This window comes from Juglans regia, chromosome 10 (genome assembly GCF_001411555.2).
Source record: "Juglans regia cultivar Chandler chromosome 10, Walnut 2.0, whole genome shotgun sequence".
In the NCBI taxonomy this organism is placed as follows: domain Eukaryota; kingdom Viridiplantae; phylum Streptophyta; class Magnoliopsida; order Fagales; family Juglandaceae; genus Juglans; species Juglans regia.
The window spans coordinates 35,892,053-35,913,314 of NC_049910.1; the positions used below are offsets into that span (position 1 = coordinate 35,892,053).

Here is a 21,262-nt window from a genome sequence, read left to right on the forward strand (position 1 = left end):
TGCATAGGCTACACATCCAAACACCCTCAAGGAATGATACTTTGAGGGTTTTCCAGACCACATTTGTTGTGGGGTTTTGAAACCTATTGCAGCTGAGGGGCTTCTATTAATTAAATGTACTATTGTGGTAACAGCTTCAGCCTAGAATTGTTTTGGTAGACCTAAGTTTGACAACAAGCATCTTACCCTCTCCAAAATGGTCATATTCATCCTCTCAGCAAGGCCATTTTATTGAGGGGTTTACCTTACTATTTTGTGCCTTACTATTCCTTCTCTTTGACAAAACATGTTAAACTCATTTGATAGAAACTCTAGCCCATTATCTATTCTGAACTTGTTCACCTTCCTCCCAACTTGATTTTCAACTAAGGTTTTCCATTCCTTGAACTTATTAAAAGTATCACTTTTGTTTTTAAGTATGCATACCTTTCTTGAGTAATCATCTATGATGGATACAAAATAATTTCCTTTACCATGAGAATTGACCCTTGCAGGACCCCACAAGTCTGAGTGAATATAATCCAACACTAGTTTAGTCTGATGAATTGCAGCTTTAAAGCTGACCCTTGTAGACTTTCCAAGTATGCAATCTTCACAAAATGATAGTTCTCTTATATGTTTCTCACCTAGCAGCCCTTGTTTCTGAAGTTCTTGAAGACCTCTTTGACTGACATACCCAGACATCTTGAATGACATATCCCAACCTCATGTGCTATAGCACAACCTTGTCTTCCATTTTGGCCTGTACAAAAGATGCCTCCCCTATAACTGTTTTTCCTATGAGTGTGTAAAGGCCATTTTTAATTACTCCCTTCATCACTGTTAGTGAGTCCTTAGCAAACCTCAATGTCCCTGATTCCGACTTAAAGGTACACCCAGATTGATCCAACATTCTCTGCCCAGATTGATCCAACATTCCCAGAGAAATTAAATTTTTCTTCAGTTCAGGTATGTATCTCACCTCCTTTAGTACTATATCCATACCATCATGCATCATAATTCTGACTGACCCTATTCCCAAGATTTTATAGGACTTCTTGTTGCCTAAGATTACATGCCCTCCATCTAACTCAGTGAAGGGTTTCAAACCATGATTTTGAGGAATACATATGGAATGAGCACCCTGAGTCTACGATCCACTATTTATCTGAATCTACCTCAGATGCATTCAATACTTCAGCACTGTCGTATCCATCTAATACAATAGCAACATTCCCTTCCTCTTTAGATTTATTTGCAAGGTTTTGTTTCCTCTCAAGACAATCCCTTTTAAAATATCACTCTTTGTGGCATACAAAACATTTTAGTTGCTTCCCATTTGATTTTGATCTTACTTTATTATTCTTCCCTTTATGACTATGTTTTTCTAATCTTCCTCTTATAGTCAAACCCTCCCCAGTTTTTGGTTTATTTTTTGCCTTGTTTTGCAATTCCCTCGAGTGCAAGACAGATTGTACATCATCCAAGGTTAAGGTTTCTCTACCATACGTCATGGTTTCCTTCAAATTTGCATATGAAGTGTCTAAAGAACTTAGCAGAAGAATAACTTGATCTTCATCATCTATGTTTGCAAGATCTAAAATAATCTTGTTAAACTCATCAAGATGCTCATAGACATACATGGTGTCATTTTGAATGTGTAGAGTCTGGTTTTCTTATGCAGGCAATTTGCCAAGGACTTAGTCATGTAAAGATTTTCTAGTTTCAGCCATATACCTGCTGCTGTCTCCTCCTTGGCAACTTTTCTCAAAACCTTATCACCAAGAGACAGAATAATGGTGTTGTGAGCCTTCTACAAGATCTTAGTTTTCTCCATGTTTGGTTAAAAACCCAAGTTCTTGTCACCAAGAAGTGCATCCTGTAGACCTTGTTGAACAAAGAAGTGCTTGCATCTTGACTCTCCATAGACCAAAATCATTTTTTCTAGTAAACTTCTCAACATCAAACTTGGCTGCCCCCATAGAAACCTGGCTCTTGATGCCACTTGTTATATTTCAAAGATTACTTTGTAATCACAGTTGCAGCTTGAATGCCAAGAATTGCCAAGAAGAGTACAGGAACTTATGAAAGCAATGTTAAAACAATGTAAAGAACACCAAGAGATTACATGGTTCGATCCTAGTGATCTACATCCACAGCAGGAACCATCTAAAAAGGTTTATTAAGGATAAAAATCACAAGTGCCAGATTACAAAAATCAACATCCCTCTCTTAGTTCACTCGATTCTTGAAGAAGAATTTGTCAACTCACAATCACGATCTCTCCTCTTTGTCTTTCCTCTTTGTGATTTTCTCTCAACCTTGCATTCACATGTGTTTACAATACAATGCATATCACATATTTATAGTCCTCATTGGACTAATTATAACAAGAAACAGAAGCCTCTTCTCTGCCACCTCAGCATATCCTTGATGAGTTTTGATTTATTGACTACCAGCTTCTCTTGTGTATTGTATAAATGGTTGACATCACAATAGATTAAGTTAGGATTTCATTTTTGGTTTCTACACTATGCATTATACATATTTGATCATTTTAGAGTCATTGATATATTTCTAAGTCGGTATGAAAAACTCGTTATCCACACGAGTATTTCTTTCTTTCTCTGAACCCTCAAAGCCACCTGCCCTACAGAACCAAATGAGGTGTAAGAAACCAGGAGGTGATAGCCATGCAAGGTGAAGAATGGCGAGAGATTTCTTACCCACCTTCTCATGTGTGTCTCTCCCTAGCTCATCCACTTTTATCTCCTATAAATTTCCACCACTTCCCCTCATCAAGACCCAAAGCATCCATCCCCGGCCATCGATTAGACCTCACCATGGCCAAGCCTCTCTTACTCATCTCTTTCTCTCTCTGCTTGCTTCTGCTCTTCAATGGCTGCCTAGCTCAAAGTAGTGGACGTCAACAACAAAGGTTTGGCCAGGGCCAAATTAATAGGCTTGATGCCCTCGAACCACTAACTGCATTGAGGCTGAAGCCGGAGTGATCGAGTCCTGGGACCCCAACCACCAGCAATTTCAGTGCGCCGGGGTGGCCGTCGTTCTGCGTACCATTGAGCCTAACAGCCTTATCTTGCCTCAATAAAACAACACTCCCCAACTCACGCATCTACATTCTCAAAGGTGAATGAATTCAGAAACTAGCAATGATATGCGATTTAATTAAAACAATGTGGTCGTGATTATTAATGCATGGTTATTTTCTGAGTGTACAAGTAGGGTACCGGGGTTCTATTTCCTGGGTGTCCTGAAACATTCGAAGAATCTCAACAAGGACAAGGACAAGGCCAGAGCCGTAGGTTCCAGCAAGACCGGCACAAGAAGATTCGACACTTCTGAGAGGGTGACATCCTTGCATTCCCTGCAGGAGTAGCCCATTGGTGCTACAACAACAGAGATAGCCCTGTCATTGCAGTCAGTCTCCTTGACACTAACAACAATGCCAATCAACTTGACCAGAACCTGAGAGTAAGATATTCACATTCCTCATAATACCATTTTCTGCAACTCATGTCGTAGTAATGCATGCCTCAATTCCTTGTCTATCTCTATTAATTTACTTGAGGTCTTCAGTATTTTTTTTTCAAATTAAGTTTGCATGGATGTGCTAATTACTGTATTGCTTGGTATGCAGACAATAGAATTTCTACCTTGCTGGGAACCCTAACGACGAATTACGGCCACAAGGGCAGCAACAATATGAACAGCATCGCCGCCAGCAACAATGGCGTGAAGGTGAGCGTGGGGAGCATGAACAAATGGGCTTAGGCAACAATGTATTCAATGGCTTTGATGTGGAGTTTTTGGCGGACGCTTTCAACGTGGATGTTGAGACAGCAAGAAGACTTTAGGGGCGACAGCAAGAAGGGCATAGTGAAAGTGGAAGGCGAGCTGCAAGTGACCAGGCCGCGATGGTCAAGGGATGAGCACGAGCGTGAGGAGAGGCGAGAGAGAGAACGTGAGAGAGAGTGGGAACGCGAGCGCCAGCAGAGTCGACGTGGTGGACGTGATGACAATGGTCTTGAGGAGACCATCTACGTTGCGAGGCTTAGGGAGAACATTGGCGACCCTTCCTGCGCCGACATCTTCAAGGAAGAAGCCGGTCGCATCAGCACTATCAACAGCCACAATCTCCTAGTCCTCTGATGTCTCCAACTCAGCGCCAAGAGGGGAGCTCTCTACAGGGTAATTGAGAAATGAACTCTGCTACTGTCAGTGATGAATCCTGAAAATATATGTGTATATATGCAGGATGCTCTGTATGTTCCACACTAGAACCTGAATGTCCACACCGTGGTGTATGCCATAAGGGGTCGCGTGGAGTTTCAGGTGGTCGACAACTATGGTCAGACCGTGTTCGACGACGAACTCAGAGAGGGTCAGATCCTAACAATCCCGCAGAACTTCGATGTTGTAAAATGAGCAAGAGACGAGGGTTTCGAGTGGGTTGCCTTCAAGACTAATGAGAACGCCATGATTAGTCCTCTTGCAGGAAGAACCTTAGCCATCAGGGCCTTGCCAGAGGAAGTGCTGGCAAATGCCTTCCAAATCTCGAAAGAGGAAGCAAGGAGGCTCAAATTTAAAGCCATCAGGGCCTTGCCAAAGGAAGTGTTGGCAAATGCCTTCCAAATCTCGAAAGAGGAAGCAAGAAGGCTCAAATTTAACAGGCAGGATAGCACTTCAGCTCACTCAAGGTCAAGGTCAAGGTCAAGGTCAAGGTCTTCCTCTGAGGGGAGGGCTGCAGCTTAATGTCAAGATGTAATCTTAGTGCCATGCATGCTGCCCGTAGTTTTGATCTCGGTTGCTCGATCGGCTCTTAGCCTCGACAATAGGAAGATCAGAGTAAATAAAACCCTTAAAAATGGCATCGTATATGAAAATGTACAAGGAGTGGAGCCAAAGTTTGTAATATGTTGCAACCTCTTTCTTTTAATATGCCTGCCTATTAATTTGCATGTCTGTTCAAGATTTTGATATATGAAATGCCATCTTATCATTTTTATTTATATAAATCATATTGAATGGCCAATCTTATCACAGTCTTTGTTGGTAAAATGTCTCAGTCAATTGTCCATATTGTAGCAGTAGTTTTTGTCTCACATGCTTTGGTAACTTCCAGATAAGGGACCAATTCGCTGAGTACAGCTTATGAGAGTCTAGTAATCTGTTCACAATTTCTATTTTGTAGTCTGATTTAACTTCAGAATGAATTTCTAACCGTCAGTCTTTCCCATTTTCTATTGCCTTCATCGTCTGGAAAAGAACTCCTTATGGGACACATCCCATCCGACCAGTTATATTCCAAATCATTATAATTTATCACCCAAAACCAAAAAGGAAAAGGAAAAGTCATCAAAAAGAGGTTCTAAGAACAAAGTAATTGCGAGCTTAACTGGGTTTTCTTAGGCCAGATATTATCAGTATTGGTCAAGTACCTTATCAGTGATCAGTTGAAGTTCCTCAGTGCCTACATATTCATTCAATTCCAAGATGACTTTTAACTTATGCAGAGTCTTTCTCCCAGCCATATGTCAGGAAAATCTATATTAGGGAACAGTACAAGGAGCACATGACCTTGTTGCTCATTACCTGAACAGGGGTGAAGGCTTCTTGTTTATAGAGAAATAGTTGGGTATATTAGAAGATAATATTTTGTAACTAAATTAGCATTATACAATAAATAGAACCTTCCTTAGTGTCAATACTAACATTTTGATTTCCTCTGTTTTTTGAAAGATATCATTATATGTGAGCCTGCAAATCAAATTCTTTTAGATATCTATCACATTCATAAGTGATGGAAACAGCAGTATATACTTAGTTAGGATTTATCGAAAACACTTTTCTTAATGAAAAATTATATACCATCCATTAGTTAGATGGTACATTTCCCGTAACAGACAACAAACCCTAAACCTGACCCTTGATACAGACACAGCTTTCTCATACCACAAATAGGTGAATCACTAGATATCAAACGCATTCGGACATGAAACTCGACACAACAGTTGCAAAAGGACATAAAAAAAGAAGTCTAGATCACTCATGAGAAACCACAACTACTTGTTTCCCGACATTGCGGCCACTGAAGAGCCCTACCAGAGCTGCCGGGCCACTCTCAAGTCCTTCGGCTATATCCTCTACATACACTATCTTCCCTTGTCTGATATACGGTAGCACTACATCCAAGAACTTAGGATAGAGATCAAAGTAATCAAAGACCGCAAATCCCTTTATGTGGATCCTCTTATAAACAATGCACATCAAGTTGTGAATACCTTCAGGCTTATCAAGATTGTATTGTGAGATCATTCCACATACAGCAATCCTGCCATGGTCTCTCATGTTAACTAGCACAGCATCAAGCATTTTCCCCCCAACATGCTCAAAGTAGATGTCAATGCCTTCAGGGAAGAACCTGGTGACTCATAAATTGTAAAGGCAGTAACCAAATGCTCGAGAAATCAATGCTACAGCTTATGATTAATGGTTGTATAGTATGGCCTGGCTATTATCATGCAAAAATATGATCCACTTTCGCTAAAAGAATTATGTTTCCCCTCCCTTTCCTCGTCCCTATTCTGCCTCATTTTAGTACTCCATTTTATTTGCTAATTAGATGCATACAGCACAATTACTATTATAAGAAGAATTTAACATTGCAAAAAAATAAGATTATAAGACAAATCTTATGAATTTCCATCATAACCTTAATCTTCAATTGTTAGTAGAATTTTCCATGGATGTGTTCTTTCCACATGTCTACATCACTTCGAGAAGATGCAGTTTCATAATAATGAGTGGTTATATTCTTCTTCTTCTCTAGTATCATTTACGATGATCGGTACCGTGCCATTTATGGTTATAGCATAGACACAGATATACATGTACATGAAGCAAAAATGAAACAACTTCATCATCATGTGATATTCAGATGTTTCTTAAACCTATAGAATGATAAACTGTGATATGTGATGTATATGAACCGACCTTTTCAAAGCAGCATCCAAGTCATTTTCTTCCTTATAATTGAAAGCCCCATCAAATCCAAACTTGTTCTTAAGCAGATCAACCTGCACAGAACCAAAGGAAACAAACAGAATAAAGGATTTAAATTACTTCTTGAGTGGCATTGAATGATCTGGCCACTCCCTTTTGAAACAGAGAAAGGGAGGGGAAAGGAAGATATTGCAGAGATAGGCATGTGTGAAGAATTTGGTTTATCATGGCCATGGCATGTAACTAAATTGCTTTATGAAAGATAGGCAAACTTTCAAAGATGGTAGCCACTGAATAAAGAATACTTGGGGATTAAACCAATAAGCAAGCAAAACAGAGAAACACAAAACCTTTTCTTTACTTCCAGCACTTCCAACAACATAACAACCCATCAGCTTTGCAAATTGCCCAACCAGCTGACCAACTGCACCGGATGCTGCAGAAATGAAGACATATTCTCCTTTCTTGGGAGAACAAATTTCGTAGAAACCGGCAAAAGCAGTCAAACCAGGCATACCTACAATAAAACCCAAACGCACAGACAATTACAGCGACAATAGATACTACTTTCTACAAGAAACCATGTTCTGGATCGCAAGTACTGAGAGGTGATCTCACTCAAATAAAACCAAAGCATACATCTGCAGCATTCATTGACATGCAACGCCAATTTAATCTCTGATTGTCCTTGGCATGTAAAAGATATTCATCCTCCAAAAGAGACAACTTACCAAGAATTCCAGTGTAGTAGGAAAGGGGCACATCAGTGTGCTGGATTTTAAAGAGGGCTTCCTTTTCCGCGATAAGACTGTACTCTTCCCATCCGGTTGTGCCCCAGATCAAGTCACCTTTCTTGTAGTCTGGGTTTTTCGATTCCAAAACTCTGGCCACCCCAAACCCACGTAATGGCTGCATTTTAGGACCAAAGCACAAAGATCTATCATTGCAAGCTTCTTCTTACACGTTACAAACTGAGTTATTTCACAATTTCCAGTCTTATCAACATATGTTTTCCTTTCTTTTTCTTAACGTTGAGCATTTTTTTTTTTTTTTTTTGTTCTTAATTTGGAAAATTAAGCTTATCCCGTTCTTAATTACCATCTCTTATGCAACGTGACCTCCCAAATATTAATTCTGGCATTTATTATATTACACCTAGTTCAAAAGTTAGATGCATCCTGATCTCATGCATTTTGAAACCTGATGTATCGCCTTGTTCATGTTGGAGTCCTCCGTCGGAACCTTCAGCTTCATGGTTACACTTCTTACAGACATGTCCGACTCCTTTGGAAAACCAGACACGTATTCCCTCAATATCACCTGCTTGTTCCTCACTTCCTCACCGACACCACAACCACAACTCGCCATTCTCAATCTCTCTCTCTCTCTCTCTCTCTCTCTGACTGTGTATTTGTTTCTGTTTTCCAGTTTCTCTTGCTGTTACTTTCCTCTTTATCGGCCTTAGAACAACACTATCAGTACGTGTGGCTATTATCAGTTTCTGGGCTGAACATATTAAACGTGGCATAAATATGGTCTTTTTACAGCCGTTTGTTATTTCAACGGATAAAACTAAAAGACATTATATAAAATAAATTTATAAATTAATATAATTTGATAAAATTTATTAAATTTATTTTATAATAAAAATAATTTTATAATTTAATATATCACATCAAAACAAATTAATTTATAAATTTATTTTTATAGTCTAAAATATTTTTCTATCAATAATTCTATCCCAAACGATACTTTTTCTGTGGCCATTATTATTCTATTTCTTTTTACCAAATATAACTATTTTATTTTATTTTATTTTTTTGTGAATAAACAGTACATAAAAAGGTTACACATCCTCCACACTCCACATTTGAGTGATTATACTTCCAGTAAGTTAGTAACCGTTAAAAACGTGCTCTTCCTCACGCACGCAATGACGTCAGTTTTAAATGTTTTATTGACCGAAATATGAAAACGGAATACACGATTTCGACAGTCTTTCCTCATTTATGCACGTTTGAATTGAAGCTCCAGCAGTTGTGTATTATAATAGAGGCAAGTGATTTTAGAAGATACTGATTTGAGAGCATAAAAGAAGATAAGGAACAGTCTTATAGAATCAGATATTGCACTTCAAAGTAAGCTTGGCAATGGCAAGGCAAGGCAAGCCACAACATCCAGTATAAGCATCCAGAACAGATACATGAAGAAGATTGACTCATTCCTTCTCTCACTTTCGATTCATTGCCGGCCACATCAAATGATTCGGAAACAAAGACTAGATTGCTCTCTTTGGCACACCGGCTCATGAATATGCCAACCTTCCATAGCTAACTAATAATTCTGTAAAGTAAAATCACTAATGTTTTGAATACCGTACCAGATGGCGTACCGGTCAAGACACTGAAACGAAATATTTCGGTACCGGTACCGTTTCGTGTACCGTTTCGGGATAGTCGATATATGAATAAATTATATATATAAATATATATAACAATTATATTCTAAAATAATAGTTTATATATGAATAAATTATATATAAATACATACATACATATAAATTATAAATAGTCTAATCTAAATTGGGAATCAAAAAATAAACTTGTAGTTTGAAAAAACGAAAAAAAAAAAAAAAAAGCACAGGCCGAAATATCGGCCGGTACCGGCCGAAATATAGGCCGGTACAGGCCGAAATTTAGGCCGAAACGGCCGGTATCGGCCGGTACGGCCGGTATTTTGGCCGGTACGGTATATATCTAGTACCTGTACCGGCCGGACGGCCGAAACGAAAAATTTCGGCCGTACCGGCCGGTACGGTACGAAATTAAAAACATTGAAAATCACTATCTCTTAGGAGTGTAGAATCGGACCGGAATTTCTCCCAGTCCGGTCCAAAACCTGAATCTGGGTGTATCCAGATGTATCCGAGCGGTTATCCACACCCGGGCAATTGAGAGAAATACGGATCCAGTTTTATGACACGGTTATCTATAACCGATTTCCCTTTTAAAAAAATAAAATAAAATAAAATTCCTGCTTCCAATTAGTTACTATGTAAAGAGTAGTAGCATTGTATTAGTCTAATTAGTTATGATGTATTATTTATTTTGTTATTTGTAAATTAATATTTTGCATTGTGATGTAACAATAATATTATTTATTTTGCATTGTTATTTATTTTGTTATTTTTTTTAAAAAAAAAGTTTAGAAAGTATTTAAATTATTTTTTTTTTAAATCTGGCAATTTAAATATAATATCATAATTTTTTTTTAAAAAAGTGCTATAAAAATATTTTTTAAAATTGAAACAGTTTTTTTTATTAAGAATATTAATAAATCCAGTTACAATCCAGATATCTGAATTTATAGCTAAAAAAGAAAAAAAAAAACGTATTGAATCTGATTGTCCGTCCGAATGATTTCTAAATTAATTCAGGCAGATAATCATCCAGTTTTTTAAATCTAGATCTGAATTCAATTATAACCGGATATCCGAATCCAAATCCGATAGTGCAACCCTACTTGAGATGAGCTAAGATGAGTTGAGATAGTTTGTGAATAGTAATGAGATAAGTTGTGAATAGTAGTGAGATTTGTAAGTTAAAGTTGCTGAATAATAATGAATAGTAGTGAGATGAGTTGAGATGACTTGCGAATCCAAACAAGGTTCCCAGCGGTACAAAATACAAATACTCATGGCCATGGGGCGAAATACAAACACACGACAAATAACTTAAATGTAAAGCTAGAGTCCTAATGCCTAACAAAGGGGGCTAGGTAGGCTACTGGGCCGTCCCATTAAAGTAAACAGCAAAATAAACCTAAACTAAGATAAGTGGCCCGTCTGGAGCCCGTCCTTCAAGCGAAGTGAAATGAACTAGTTGACTTCAACTCAGCACCCTTACTCCGAGCTTGCCACTGCTGTTACAAATTCAAAATCCACTGCTGCTCAAACAGAAAGTAATCTAATCATGAAAATAGGGAGGGAAAAAACATACATACTGATACAGACCAAGTCCTTGCCTTAATATGTAACAGTTTAGCCCGAGTGAATTTTTGTCATCTCATCCACATCTAATTCGATTTCTAACACCTTTGAATCCACTTCCATGCTGGAATTACTGGTAGAGGAACCCATGTTTTTCAATCATCACCACCACTCTTTCTAACATGAGGAAAAAACTGGTTCAAGTAAAATTAGCTTTAAACTTGTGGGGCGGCTCACCTGTTCTGCACAGGGCCATGATCCCCAACTGTTCGCATAGAATAGATTACTCTGCCAACGATATTTCTCAAGGGAACTGGACCAAAGTTCCGGCTGTCATTCGCTTCCTGTTAAGAATAATTTGGTGCGGTTTGAATAGTGAAATGATATAGTTTTAGATAAAAGTTAGATAAAATATTATTTTTAATATTATTATTGTTTTAATATTTGAAAAAATTGAACAATCTATTATATTTTGAGATGAGATGAAATATTTTCACTATTCAAACTGGACATTCTCAATGAAATAATAAATTATTAGATAACAAAATCCCATCTACCTCGGGCTTTAAGTTTTCGTTATCAGACGACACCCAACACTGATTATTTTCAAGAACAAAGGGCTCCTCTTTTTCATCTTTAGAGACCATTTCATGATACCCTCCAATGCCAGCCAATCTTCTGACTAGAAAATTATTATGTGATTTCATGGGGTCCCTCAACAACACCACATCTCCGGTGAAAACATACCTAAAACAGAAACACATGCTGTAAATGAATAAATAAGTCAAACAAGAGATATAAAGATACTAAACAACAAATATGCCATCAAACAAAAGTGCAGGAAACTGATGTAGTGTGGGTGTTTGGGAAGTCGAATCTGTGAATACTAGAAATCACAACTCTTCTATAAAACCCAGAAAACAATCCTACGATATGATAGAAAACTCTCTCAAGAGTATTTCTTATAATTTATACTCAAAAATAACAAGAGGGGAAGCCAAACTGGCCTTGTTATGCTTAAATAGAATTCAGAATCCTACCCTAACACAAAACCCTATGAAAAACTGAGTTTAAAATTATTGAGTTTAGTGTTCTCTTTGGTAAAAGAAAGCTAAAGTTACGTTGGGCCTGACCCTGGAAATTCCGGATAAGAAGAGTCCCTCTTGGAGCACCTATTGTAGGAGCCATTTCTTGATCTCCCCTATAACTGTAAACGTATGTGAACTTTCCCATAAACATATTCTTCAAAGCAGCATCAGTTGCTTCTCCGAATGTCATTTGACCACTTTTATAGCGCTGCATCGTATTGCAGATATGGTCAGGAAATCTACAAGGAAAATAGTTTTTTTTCTTTTTTGTATTAAAAAATTTCCATAAAAAAAAAGTAAAATAAAACAGGTGCAGTAAACCCATCAAGAATATTAAGCATCACTCAACCATGTATACCCACTGTGTAGTCCAAAAGTAAATTTTTTTGGGGGAATGTAACCCTCGGGGATCCGACCCCCGAATACACCACACTATAACAAGTATAAGTTAGCTAACATGATCAAAAAAATTTTCAGGATTACACGATGAGGCAAACATCAAAGAAGATGCCTCAACTTTCAGACTTGAGGTTTAGATCTCATGAAGAGCACAACTTAAAGGATAAAGCCCTCGTATAGCACACAAACAAAAACCAAACGGAAAATAAACAGGGACCCAAATAAATATTTAAAGAAAAAAGTTCATTCCAATGAGAGCAATCAATCATAATGAACAAAAACCCATACGCGAAAATCACAAGAGAAAAATGTAGATGAAGTGAGGGACCTTCGAGACGAGAGAAACGGAATAACAAATCTTGAGGCATATGTACCGCTTCCACGATGATGGGGAAATTACCATCGCAAACACAGTACTCTTCGAGGGTGAGTGCCTGCAGAATGTGAGAGAAGAAGAGAGAGATAGGGAAAGAGCGAAAATAGTTTGTTGCATTGATTTTTGCATGAGGAGGGAATGCTCCTGCAGACGCTTTATGCTCCTGAATTGTAACAAACTCTAAAAGAGAAAGCTACCGTACTCTGCAACAAAGAAAAATGACACGCCATGACATGGTAATAACATGATTCAATTATCTATACAACGGATTATGTATTTGGAAAAAATTATTTTGCCTCCCAATTTCATCGCTCAAGTTGATCTCTTGATAAATTTTTATTTTTTTCTTTTACTTAGTGATTTAAAATATATTGGTATAATTTTTTATTTTTTTATATATTTAAATATATTACAAAATTTGTAAAAAAAAAATGAAAAAATAAAAAACGGTAAAGTTGAGCAAGCTATTCTTCGCCCAGAGTAGCCTGACTCTATGTATTTTATCACTAATATCTAATTTACTAGAGTATCACCTCTATATCTATGGGATACTGTACATACTTATATAAATATTTTTTTTTCTTCTTACTACTTTTTTCTTCACTACAGGAAGTACCTTTTATTTATTTATTTATTTTTACTTTCTACTTTTTACTTTATTTGAAATGAATAAAATATATTAAAAATTATAATATTTAAATGATATAAAAAAATAGATAAGTTGATGCATAGTATATTATAAAAGTCAATATATAAAATAAAAAAAAAAGTTTTAATGATGTATTTGAAAGAATAAGATGAAGAAATCATTGAGAATGCTTTTAATGATACGAAACATAACCTAATACTAACTTTTCTTTTGGTTACGCAGTTCAAATGAGATGAGATGAAATGTTTTGTTGAAAATTGAATAAAAAATTGTTAGAATATAAGTTGTATTTTAGAAATTGAAAAAGTTGAATTATTTATTATATTTTATGTGAGAGGTTTGAAAAGTTATAATGATGAGATAAGATGAGATGAGATGAGATGGTTTTGTATATCCAAACCGGACAAGCAACTCAACCCATCTCAAACCAATAATTTATGGGATCCACTACTTTTTCAACTTCTCCCAAAAAAAGATAAACTCATCTCACTCTACTTTATACATTTCAATCTAAAAATTTAGACACATTTCAACCTAAAAAAGTTAAGCTCGTCTCAATAGGACCCAATAAATATTACTATTCACAACTCAACTCAACTCAACATCCAAACATAGCCTTTAGTGTCTTCCCGATAAACTTTGGTCTTGTGAGGAGGGGCTTCCCTGTCGAGATGTCCTTCACAGAGACAAAATTGCCATGAAATTCAAAATAGTAGAAATTATCACTACAAAATTGGGAAACTGAGATCAAATCTTTTATTATACTGGAAACATGAAGTAGATTTTGAAGTAAAAAGAAAAAAGAATGAGAGAACAAAGAAGAGTCACCAGTGTTTTGAATGGAGAGGCCTGAGCCATCTCCAACCCGAATTTGCTCAATACCATTATACGGCTTAGATGAGATATTTAGGTTGGTGAAGTCGTGAGTAATGTGGTGCATAGCTGTTGAATATGGGTACCAAGTGGTGTCCGTGAAATTGTTTGGACATGTAAAATTTACAGAAGGTCAGGCAGCAATGGAAGAAGTGGTAGCATACTAGTAGCTGTGGTCGAAACAATGCCGACGCTACAAGGCGACATGGCCAGCTTTTTGACAAACCTGACAGGTAGGTCGCTGATTGTATGAGGAATGTGGTGGTGCAGCTAGCGAGAAGGATCTACCACCACGGTTGGAGTAGGTTGTTCTTCCTCTGCCACTGTAGCCATTGCGACCACCTCGATATGAACCTCATCCACGACCACCAGCATTGGTAAAATTGATCGAGGGCTCAAAGGAGAAGGCATTCCTTGCAACATGAGATAATCTACTTTCATGAATAAGCGACAACTAGTAAAGTTCATTAGAAGAGATAGGCTCAGCCTGTGCAGTTATAGAAGTGACAAATGATTCATATGTGGAACTAAGTCCAATGAGGAAATAAGTAACAAATTCCTGTTCAGGTAAGGGATTACCCATGGTAGCCAAAATATCAACAAGTGAACGAACCTTACTAAAATATTCGGTGATGGTTTGCTCACCTCGAGTTAGATGGGCCAGTCAAAACCTCACCTGGAACTATTTGGCTTGAGATTGGGAGGCAAATAGAGAAGAAAGGGAGACCAGAGCTCACGCAAGGTGTTTGATGAAAGAACATGCATGGCCAATGACTGTTTCAAAGAGGGAAGAAAAGAGAATGTTGAGTACCAATTGATCATTACACTTCCCAGATGTAAAATCTGGGTTGATTTGAGGAGTGGAGGTAGATTGATCGAGTAAATGTTCAGAGGGGGAGACCAAACTACCATCAACTTATTGGTAGAGGCCTTGACCCTTCAGGTATATAGTGGAGGTATAATAGAATGCTTAATATACAATGTTGCTTCTCATTTTAATATTGAGAAATTGACTCAACTTTGCCATAAATTTTGTGTCTTGCTGGCACAAGAGAATGAGTGTGGGGTATTTTATTTTTCTTAAATTTATTTATATATCTTCTAATTCTTTAGAATTTCTAGCTGTTTATAATTTAACTGGGCGATTTCGTTTAGATTTTTTTAAAAGAAAATAACATTTTACCTTCTTAAAGGTATCCATATTTTTATAACTTAATTACAAAATAATTAAAATCCTTAAATTGAAAAATAAGTTATAAGTTATTCATCGCCAAAATCCGACTGTTAAGATGAATTAAATATTAATGTAGAATGACGATCAGATTTAAATGATAGGGTAAATAATATAAATGATAGAAATGACCTAGTTTGGTTACATAGATAAAATGAGATGATATCAAAATTGAAAGTTGAATAAAATATTATTAGAATATTATTTTTTAATATATTTTTTAAAAAATTTAAAAAAATTGAATTGTTTATTATATCTTGTGTGTAAGTTTGGTAGGACTGAGCAAAACTTTGAAAATTCGACTCTGAATCCGGCTCCACTCCGATTCCGACAAAACGGAATCAGAGTCGGATTTATTTTTAATTTTTCAGTCGAAGTCGAAGTCGGAGGTGTTGCTGGACCAACTCTGACTTTATGCTCCGACTCCAACTCTAAATCCAACTCCCATATGTACATATGTTATAAAATATATATTTATAACTATTATATAGTTATATAACTAGAACTTGTATAATTAAATTCAATAATATACTAGTATGAGTTAATTATTATAAAATAATATACTTATACTATAATATAAATAAACTAACGATAGTATAGTATATGTAAATATTATAGTATTATTACCATCCATAATCAAGTATAGAAATAAGTTAGACACTAGTATTTAAATAAGTCTAGTATAATAAGTTTATAACACATACTTATTTACTAAAATATAATAACATGTAATTAGACACTAGAGAGATTAGTATATAAATAAGTTAGACATGAGTATAATAACATATAATACTAATGTATAACAACATGAAATTAGACATTATAGTATAAGTCTTGTATAGAAATAAATTAAGTACTAGTATAAAAATGACTAATAAGTCTAGTATAACAAGTTAATAACATGTAATACTAATTTATTAATGTATAATAACATGTCATTAGACACTAAAAATAAGTCTAATGTAGAAATAAGTTATAAATAAGTTAGATACTAGTATAATATAATAACATGTAATACTATAGGATAATAACATGTAATTAAATACTAAAAATAATATGTAATATTATAGTATGATAACATGTAATTAGACACTATAATATAAATCTAATATAAAAATAAGTTAAATATTAATATATAAGTAAATTAGTAGTGAATGAATTATTTTTAATGTGTAATTTTTTGTAAAACTTGAAATTTGAAAGCCCATATTTTTTTTAAATGAGCTAAATATGAAGGTAGAAAAAATTCCAAAACTAAAAATTCAAATTCAACTATGCTCTGACAAGTCGGAGTCGGATTGGGGCCTACACAAGTTAGAGTCAAAGTCGGATTTAGGAGAATCCAACTTCGACTAAGTCGTTGCTCAGTTCCCCTAGAGTTTGGAAAAGTTGTAATTATTAGATAAGATGAGATTGTTTGTGTAACCAAATGAGGCCAATTATGTTCCCGAAATTGTCCATTCTTGTATGATACTCCGTTTATTATACCTTCGGTTGAACCCAAGGTTTTAAGTATATAATTTTATATCTGCATATCAATTTTGATTATAACAAATAAGTTCAAACATAAATGAGTTCAAATTATCCGCATAATGGAACCAAATACTACAAAAAATAAGCATGAACAAGAAAGGAAACAAACTTACAAATAATTTCTTGGAGTAATTTTGTACATCTCTTTCAAAATTCAAAAAATGATGAAGGCTAAAAAAGAATCTTTTCTTATAAAGCATCGATTTGCATTTTTCACATGTGCATGATATATTTGAAAATTAAAAATTTGAATTTTAAAAATTTGAAAGATGATTAATTGTCATCTTTCACATGTGAATAACATGATTGAAAGTTTGAGTTTTGGAAATTTAAAATATGATTGATTGTCATGTGATGAAAAATGATTGATGTTCTTTTTTACATACGCAAAAGGTAGAAGATTTGCTTGAAATTTTAAAAAGTAAATAACATTGTCTTTGGTAATTACAAAAATGAGAAATTTTTATTTGAAATTTTTGAAAAATAGGAAATAAATACGCATATAGGGATCACACGACAAGTAAAGATTCTTCACCAATATCGCCTTGTTCATGTTGGAGTCCTCCGTCGGAACCTTCAGCTTCATGGTTACACTTCTCACAGACATGTCCGAATCCTTTGGAAAGCCAGACACGTATTCCCTCAATATCACCTGCTTGTTCCTCACTTCCTCACCGACACCACAACCACAACTCGCCATTCTCAATCTCTCTCTCTCTCTCTCTCTCTCTCTCTCTCTGATTGTGTATTTGTTTCTATTTTCCAGTTTCTCTTGCTGTTACTTTCCTCTTTATCGGCCTTAGAACAACAGTATCAGTGATTCAGTACGTGTGGCTAGTATCAGTTTGTGGGCTGAACATACTAAACGTGGCATAAATATGTTCTTTTGCAGCCATTTGTGATTTCAAAGGGTAAAAGTATATAAAATAAATCTATAAATTAATATAATTTGATGAAATTTTTTAATTTTATTTTATAATAAAAATAAATTTATTAAATCACATTAATTTATAAATTTATTTTTATTTATTTCTAAAATATTTTCCTATCAATAATTCTACCCCAAACGATGCTTTTTCTGTGGCCATTAGACACTTTTTTCTTTGTTGAATTGTAAAACTGCTTTCAATTGGATGGCCAAGTTGTACCGTACAATTGGTTTTTTTTTTTAGATAAAAAGATCGCTTATCATTCATAAAAGGACATATAAATATGATTTAAAAAAGTCAAATACAAACGTTAAAGCTTCCCAGCACACTACAGTGACTGACATGATCTAATCCAGACGGCATATCACTAAAGACCGAAGTCTAAAGGACCCGCCGCACACATCTCTGTCCCCGATAGAGAAAAAGTAACCAGGTGACAAAACTCATACTCCAACTAAGTAGAGTAGGGTGCACCAACCTCACACACTGCCAAAACAGAGAGGGGACAACACACCATTCGGACCAAGGTCTGAATGAACAAAATTTGTTTTTTTTTTTTTTTGGATTATTATATCTTATAAAAATACAAGACACTAAATAAAATACAAAAAACTACAGAAACACCAGAAAAGGACTGCTCCGGTGGCTGCGATGGCGCGTGCAGCACACGTGCCACCCTGAAAGAAAACCGCTGACCGATCTTGGGGGATTCGGACTCATAGGCCCCGAAGGAGCCGTGCGTGGCAACGGCAAAGGCCTCCTAGCGGCGCAAGAAGGCCACGCACCGAACTCAACCGCTGCCTATCGGCAGCGCGTGCAGGTAACTCGCCACTCCTTTTGGCGCCGCCTTCGGTAAACTTGAAGATCGGCGACTGGGCTACGCCATGGAGAAGCGCGTGCACCTCTAAAGTCGCCGGACATTCCAGATCTGCGATTCTCCCTTATTTATCCTGTAAAAAAAAACCGGAGCACTACACAGAGGGAAAGAGGGGGGAGAGGGCTGGAAGGAAGGGAAGGAGTCGAAGCTCCCAACCCCCATGACAGAACTGTAGCGAGGTAGTCGGTTTCAAGAGGGAGACGAGGTTTCGAGAGAACGGTCCCCGTACAATTGTTAATAACAACGAATTGGAAGACATAAAAATCAAATAAAAATATATTACCACACATATTTTTACAACTCTTTTGTAATAAATAATAATATATAAATATTAAATTAATTCAAATTTTCAATATTAGAATATAGCTGTAAATATAATTATTCTATTTTTTTTTTTTTTTTGTGTTAAAAATAATAAAAATCACAATCGATCAATTTTATGGGTGTAAGTAGCATTTCCCATAAAATAATTACAGTTAAAAATACTCATGTGATTATCCTTAAATTTGAGTGATTATGCTACCAGTAACCGTTAAAAAAATGCTCTTCCACACGCACGCAATGACTATTGAAGATAATGCCTATTTATGATGCAGTTTTTTCAATAAAGTCTATTAATAGTATTTTGTTATTATAGAGAAACTCTGTTATCGTGCATCTTGGGACAGGATGAGTTTTAATGCTCTGTAATTTTCAATGCTATTTATATAATGTACTTCTCCATCTATAATCAGTAGAACATCAGAATCAATCAACAAGTATTTTGGTTGAAGTTCTCCTCTCTCTTTTACTTCACCTATATACTAAAAATACCAACAGTTGGTATCAGAGCAGCTTTCGGTCTTTGGGATATGATGGCTGCGCCTGGTTCATCTGCAACTCTTCCCATTTTTTCTGGTGAAAACTATGACTATTGGAGCATAAAAATGAAAACTCTTTTCCTATCTCTTGATCTGTGGGATGTCGTTGAAAATGGAGTCTCTTCAGTTGCTGAAGGCACGTCTGAAGGAGCTTCTAATCTTACCCAAGTCAAGTCTGATAGGCAAAGGGATGCAAAAGCCTTGTTTATTCTACAACAGGCTGTGAGTGAGTCCATCTTTCCAAGGTTGATGAGGGCTTCTTCTTCCCAGCAAGCTTGGGAGATCCTGCAACAAGAATTTCAAGGTAACATCAAAGTTAAAATTATCAAACTTCAAGGGCTAAGAAGGGAACTTGAAAATCTCAAAATGAAAGAATCTGAGAATATCAAGGAATATTGCTCTAGAGTCATTGAAGTAGTGAATCAAATGAGGACTTATAATGAAAATATTTCAGATGAAAGGATTGTTCAGAAAATCCTCATAAGCTTGACTGAAAAATATGACCATGTAGTGGCTGCCATTGAAGAAGCTAAAGATCTATCTTCACTTTCTGTCACCGAGTTAATGGGCTCACTTTATGCTCATGAACAACGGATTGGCAGAAGGAATGAGGTGTCTTTGGAAAATGCATTTCAATCCAAAGTTAGTCTAAAGAATCAAAAGCAAAAGGAATTCAAGAAAAAGTTCAAGGGCACAGCCAAAGGAGGAGAAAAATCTCGAAAGAAGAAGGGAGAATTTTTACCTTATGGTGTTTGCAAGAAGACTAATCATTTGGAGAAAGATTGTTACCACCGGGGCAAGCCACAATGCTCAAATTGCAAGAAGTTTGGGCATGAGGAGAAAGATTGCCGGTTCAAGAACAAAAATCAGCAAGCAAATTTCACCGAGGACAAGGAAGAGCAGTTGTTCTATGCTTGTCATGTTGCAGCCGAGCAAAGAAGAGAGTGGTTTCTTGACAGCGGGTGCAGCAACCATATGACACCAGATGGGAGCTTATTTTCTCAAATTGATAAATCTGTATGTGTTAAAGTAAAGCTTGGAAATGGAGATTTGGTGGAGGCAAGTGGTAAAGGAACGATTGCCATGGAAACCAAGAAAGGGACTAGATTCATAAAAGATGTTCTTCATGTTCCTAGCCTTGATCAAGGTTTGCTAAGTGTTGGACAAATGATGCAAAATGGCTATTCACTTCACTTTGAGGGAGAGCTATGTGTCATTCTTGATTTGAAGAAAAACAACCAAGTAGTGGCAGAAGTTAAAATGAGAAATGGGAGAAATTTTCCCATTACTTGGCAGTACCCAAGAGCAATGATGGTCAAATCTGATGAAACAACTCTTTGGCATCAAAGATTTGGTCATTACAATTTAAATGCCTTAAGGATGTTAAATCAGAAGAACATGATAAGAGATATGCCTTTGCTGGACCAAAACATGCCTACTTGTGAAGGGTGTATGAT

General features: G+C 36.1%; 2 protein-coding genes and 1 pseudogene across 2 annotated transcripts in view; 1 reads left to right on the forward strand and 2 right to left on the reverse strand.

The window, feature by feature from the left end:
- Positions 1-7,334, reverse strand: part of LOC109003565 (2-alkenal reductase (NADP(+)-dependent)-like) — a 20,175-nt gene extending 12,841 nt beyond the window's left edge. The window contains exon 1 of the mRNA XM_035694389.1: positions 7,166-7,334. Coding sequence (XP_035550282.1) covers positions 7,166-7,207 — 42 coding nt within the window. The 5' untranslated portion in view covers positions 7,208-7,334. The remainder of the gene's footprint in view (positions 1-7,165) is intronic.
- LOC109018072 lies at positions 2,823-4,752 on the forward strand (annotated as a pseudogene).
- On the reverse strand, positions 5,786-8,460 carry LOC109018074 (2-alkenal reductase (NADP(+)-dependent)-like). The gene is made up of 5 exons (XM_035694390.1): positions 8,203-8,460; positions 7,734-7,911; positions 7,353-7,519; positions 6,994-7,076; positions 5,786-6,421 (listed from the first exon to the last, which is right to left on the reverse strand). The coding sequence occupies exons 1-5, from the start codon at positions 8,368-8,370 to the stop codon at positions 6,043-6,045; spliced, it is 975 nt and encodes a 324-aa protein (XP_035550283.1). The 5' UTR covers positions 8,371-8,460; the 3' UTR covers positions 5,786-6,042.
- Positions 8,461-21,262: the final 12,802 nt, after the last annotated feature.

What these genes read in the sequence shown, in the direction of transcription:
- LOC109018074 (XM_035694390.1), bottom strand. Translation starts at nt 8,370, where the DNA reads ATGGCGAGTTGTGGTTGTGGTGTCGGTGAGGAAGTGAGGAACAAGCAG. An exon ending in CTACTACACTGGAATTCTTG is followed by an intron (nt 7,520 to 7,733) that starts GTAAGTTGTCTC and finishes GTTTTATTGTAG; the next exon opens with GTATGCCTGGTTTGACTGCT. An exon ending in GTGCTGGAAGTAAAGAAAAG is followed by an intron (nt 7,077 to 7,352) that starts GTTTTGTGTTTC and finishes GGTTCTGTGCAG; the next exon opens with GTTGATCTGCTTAAGAACAA.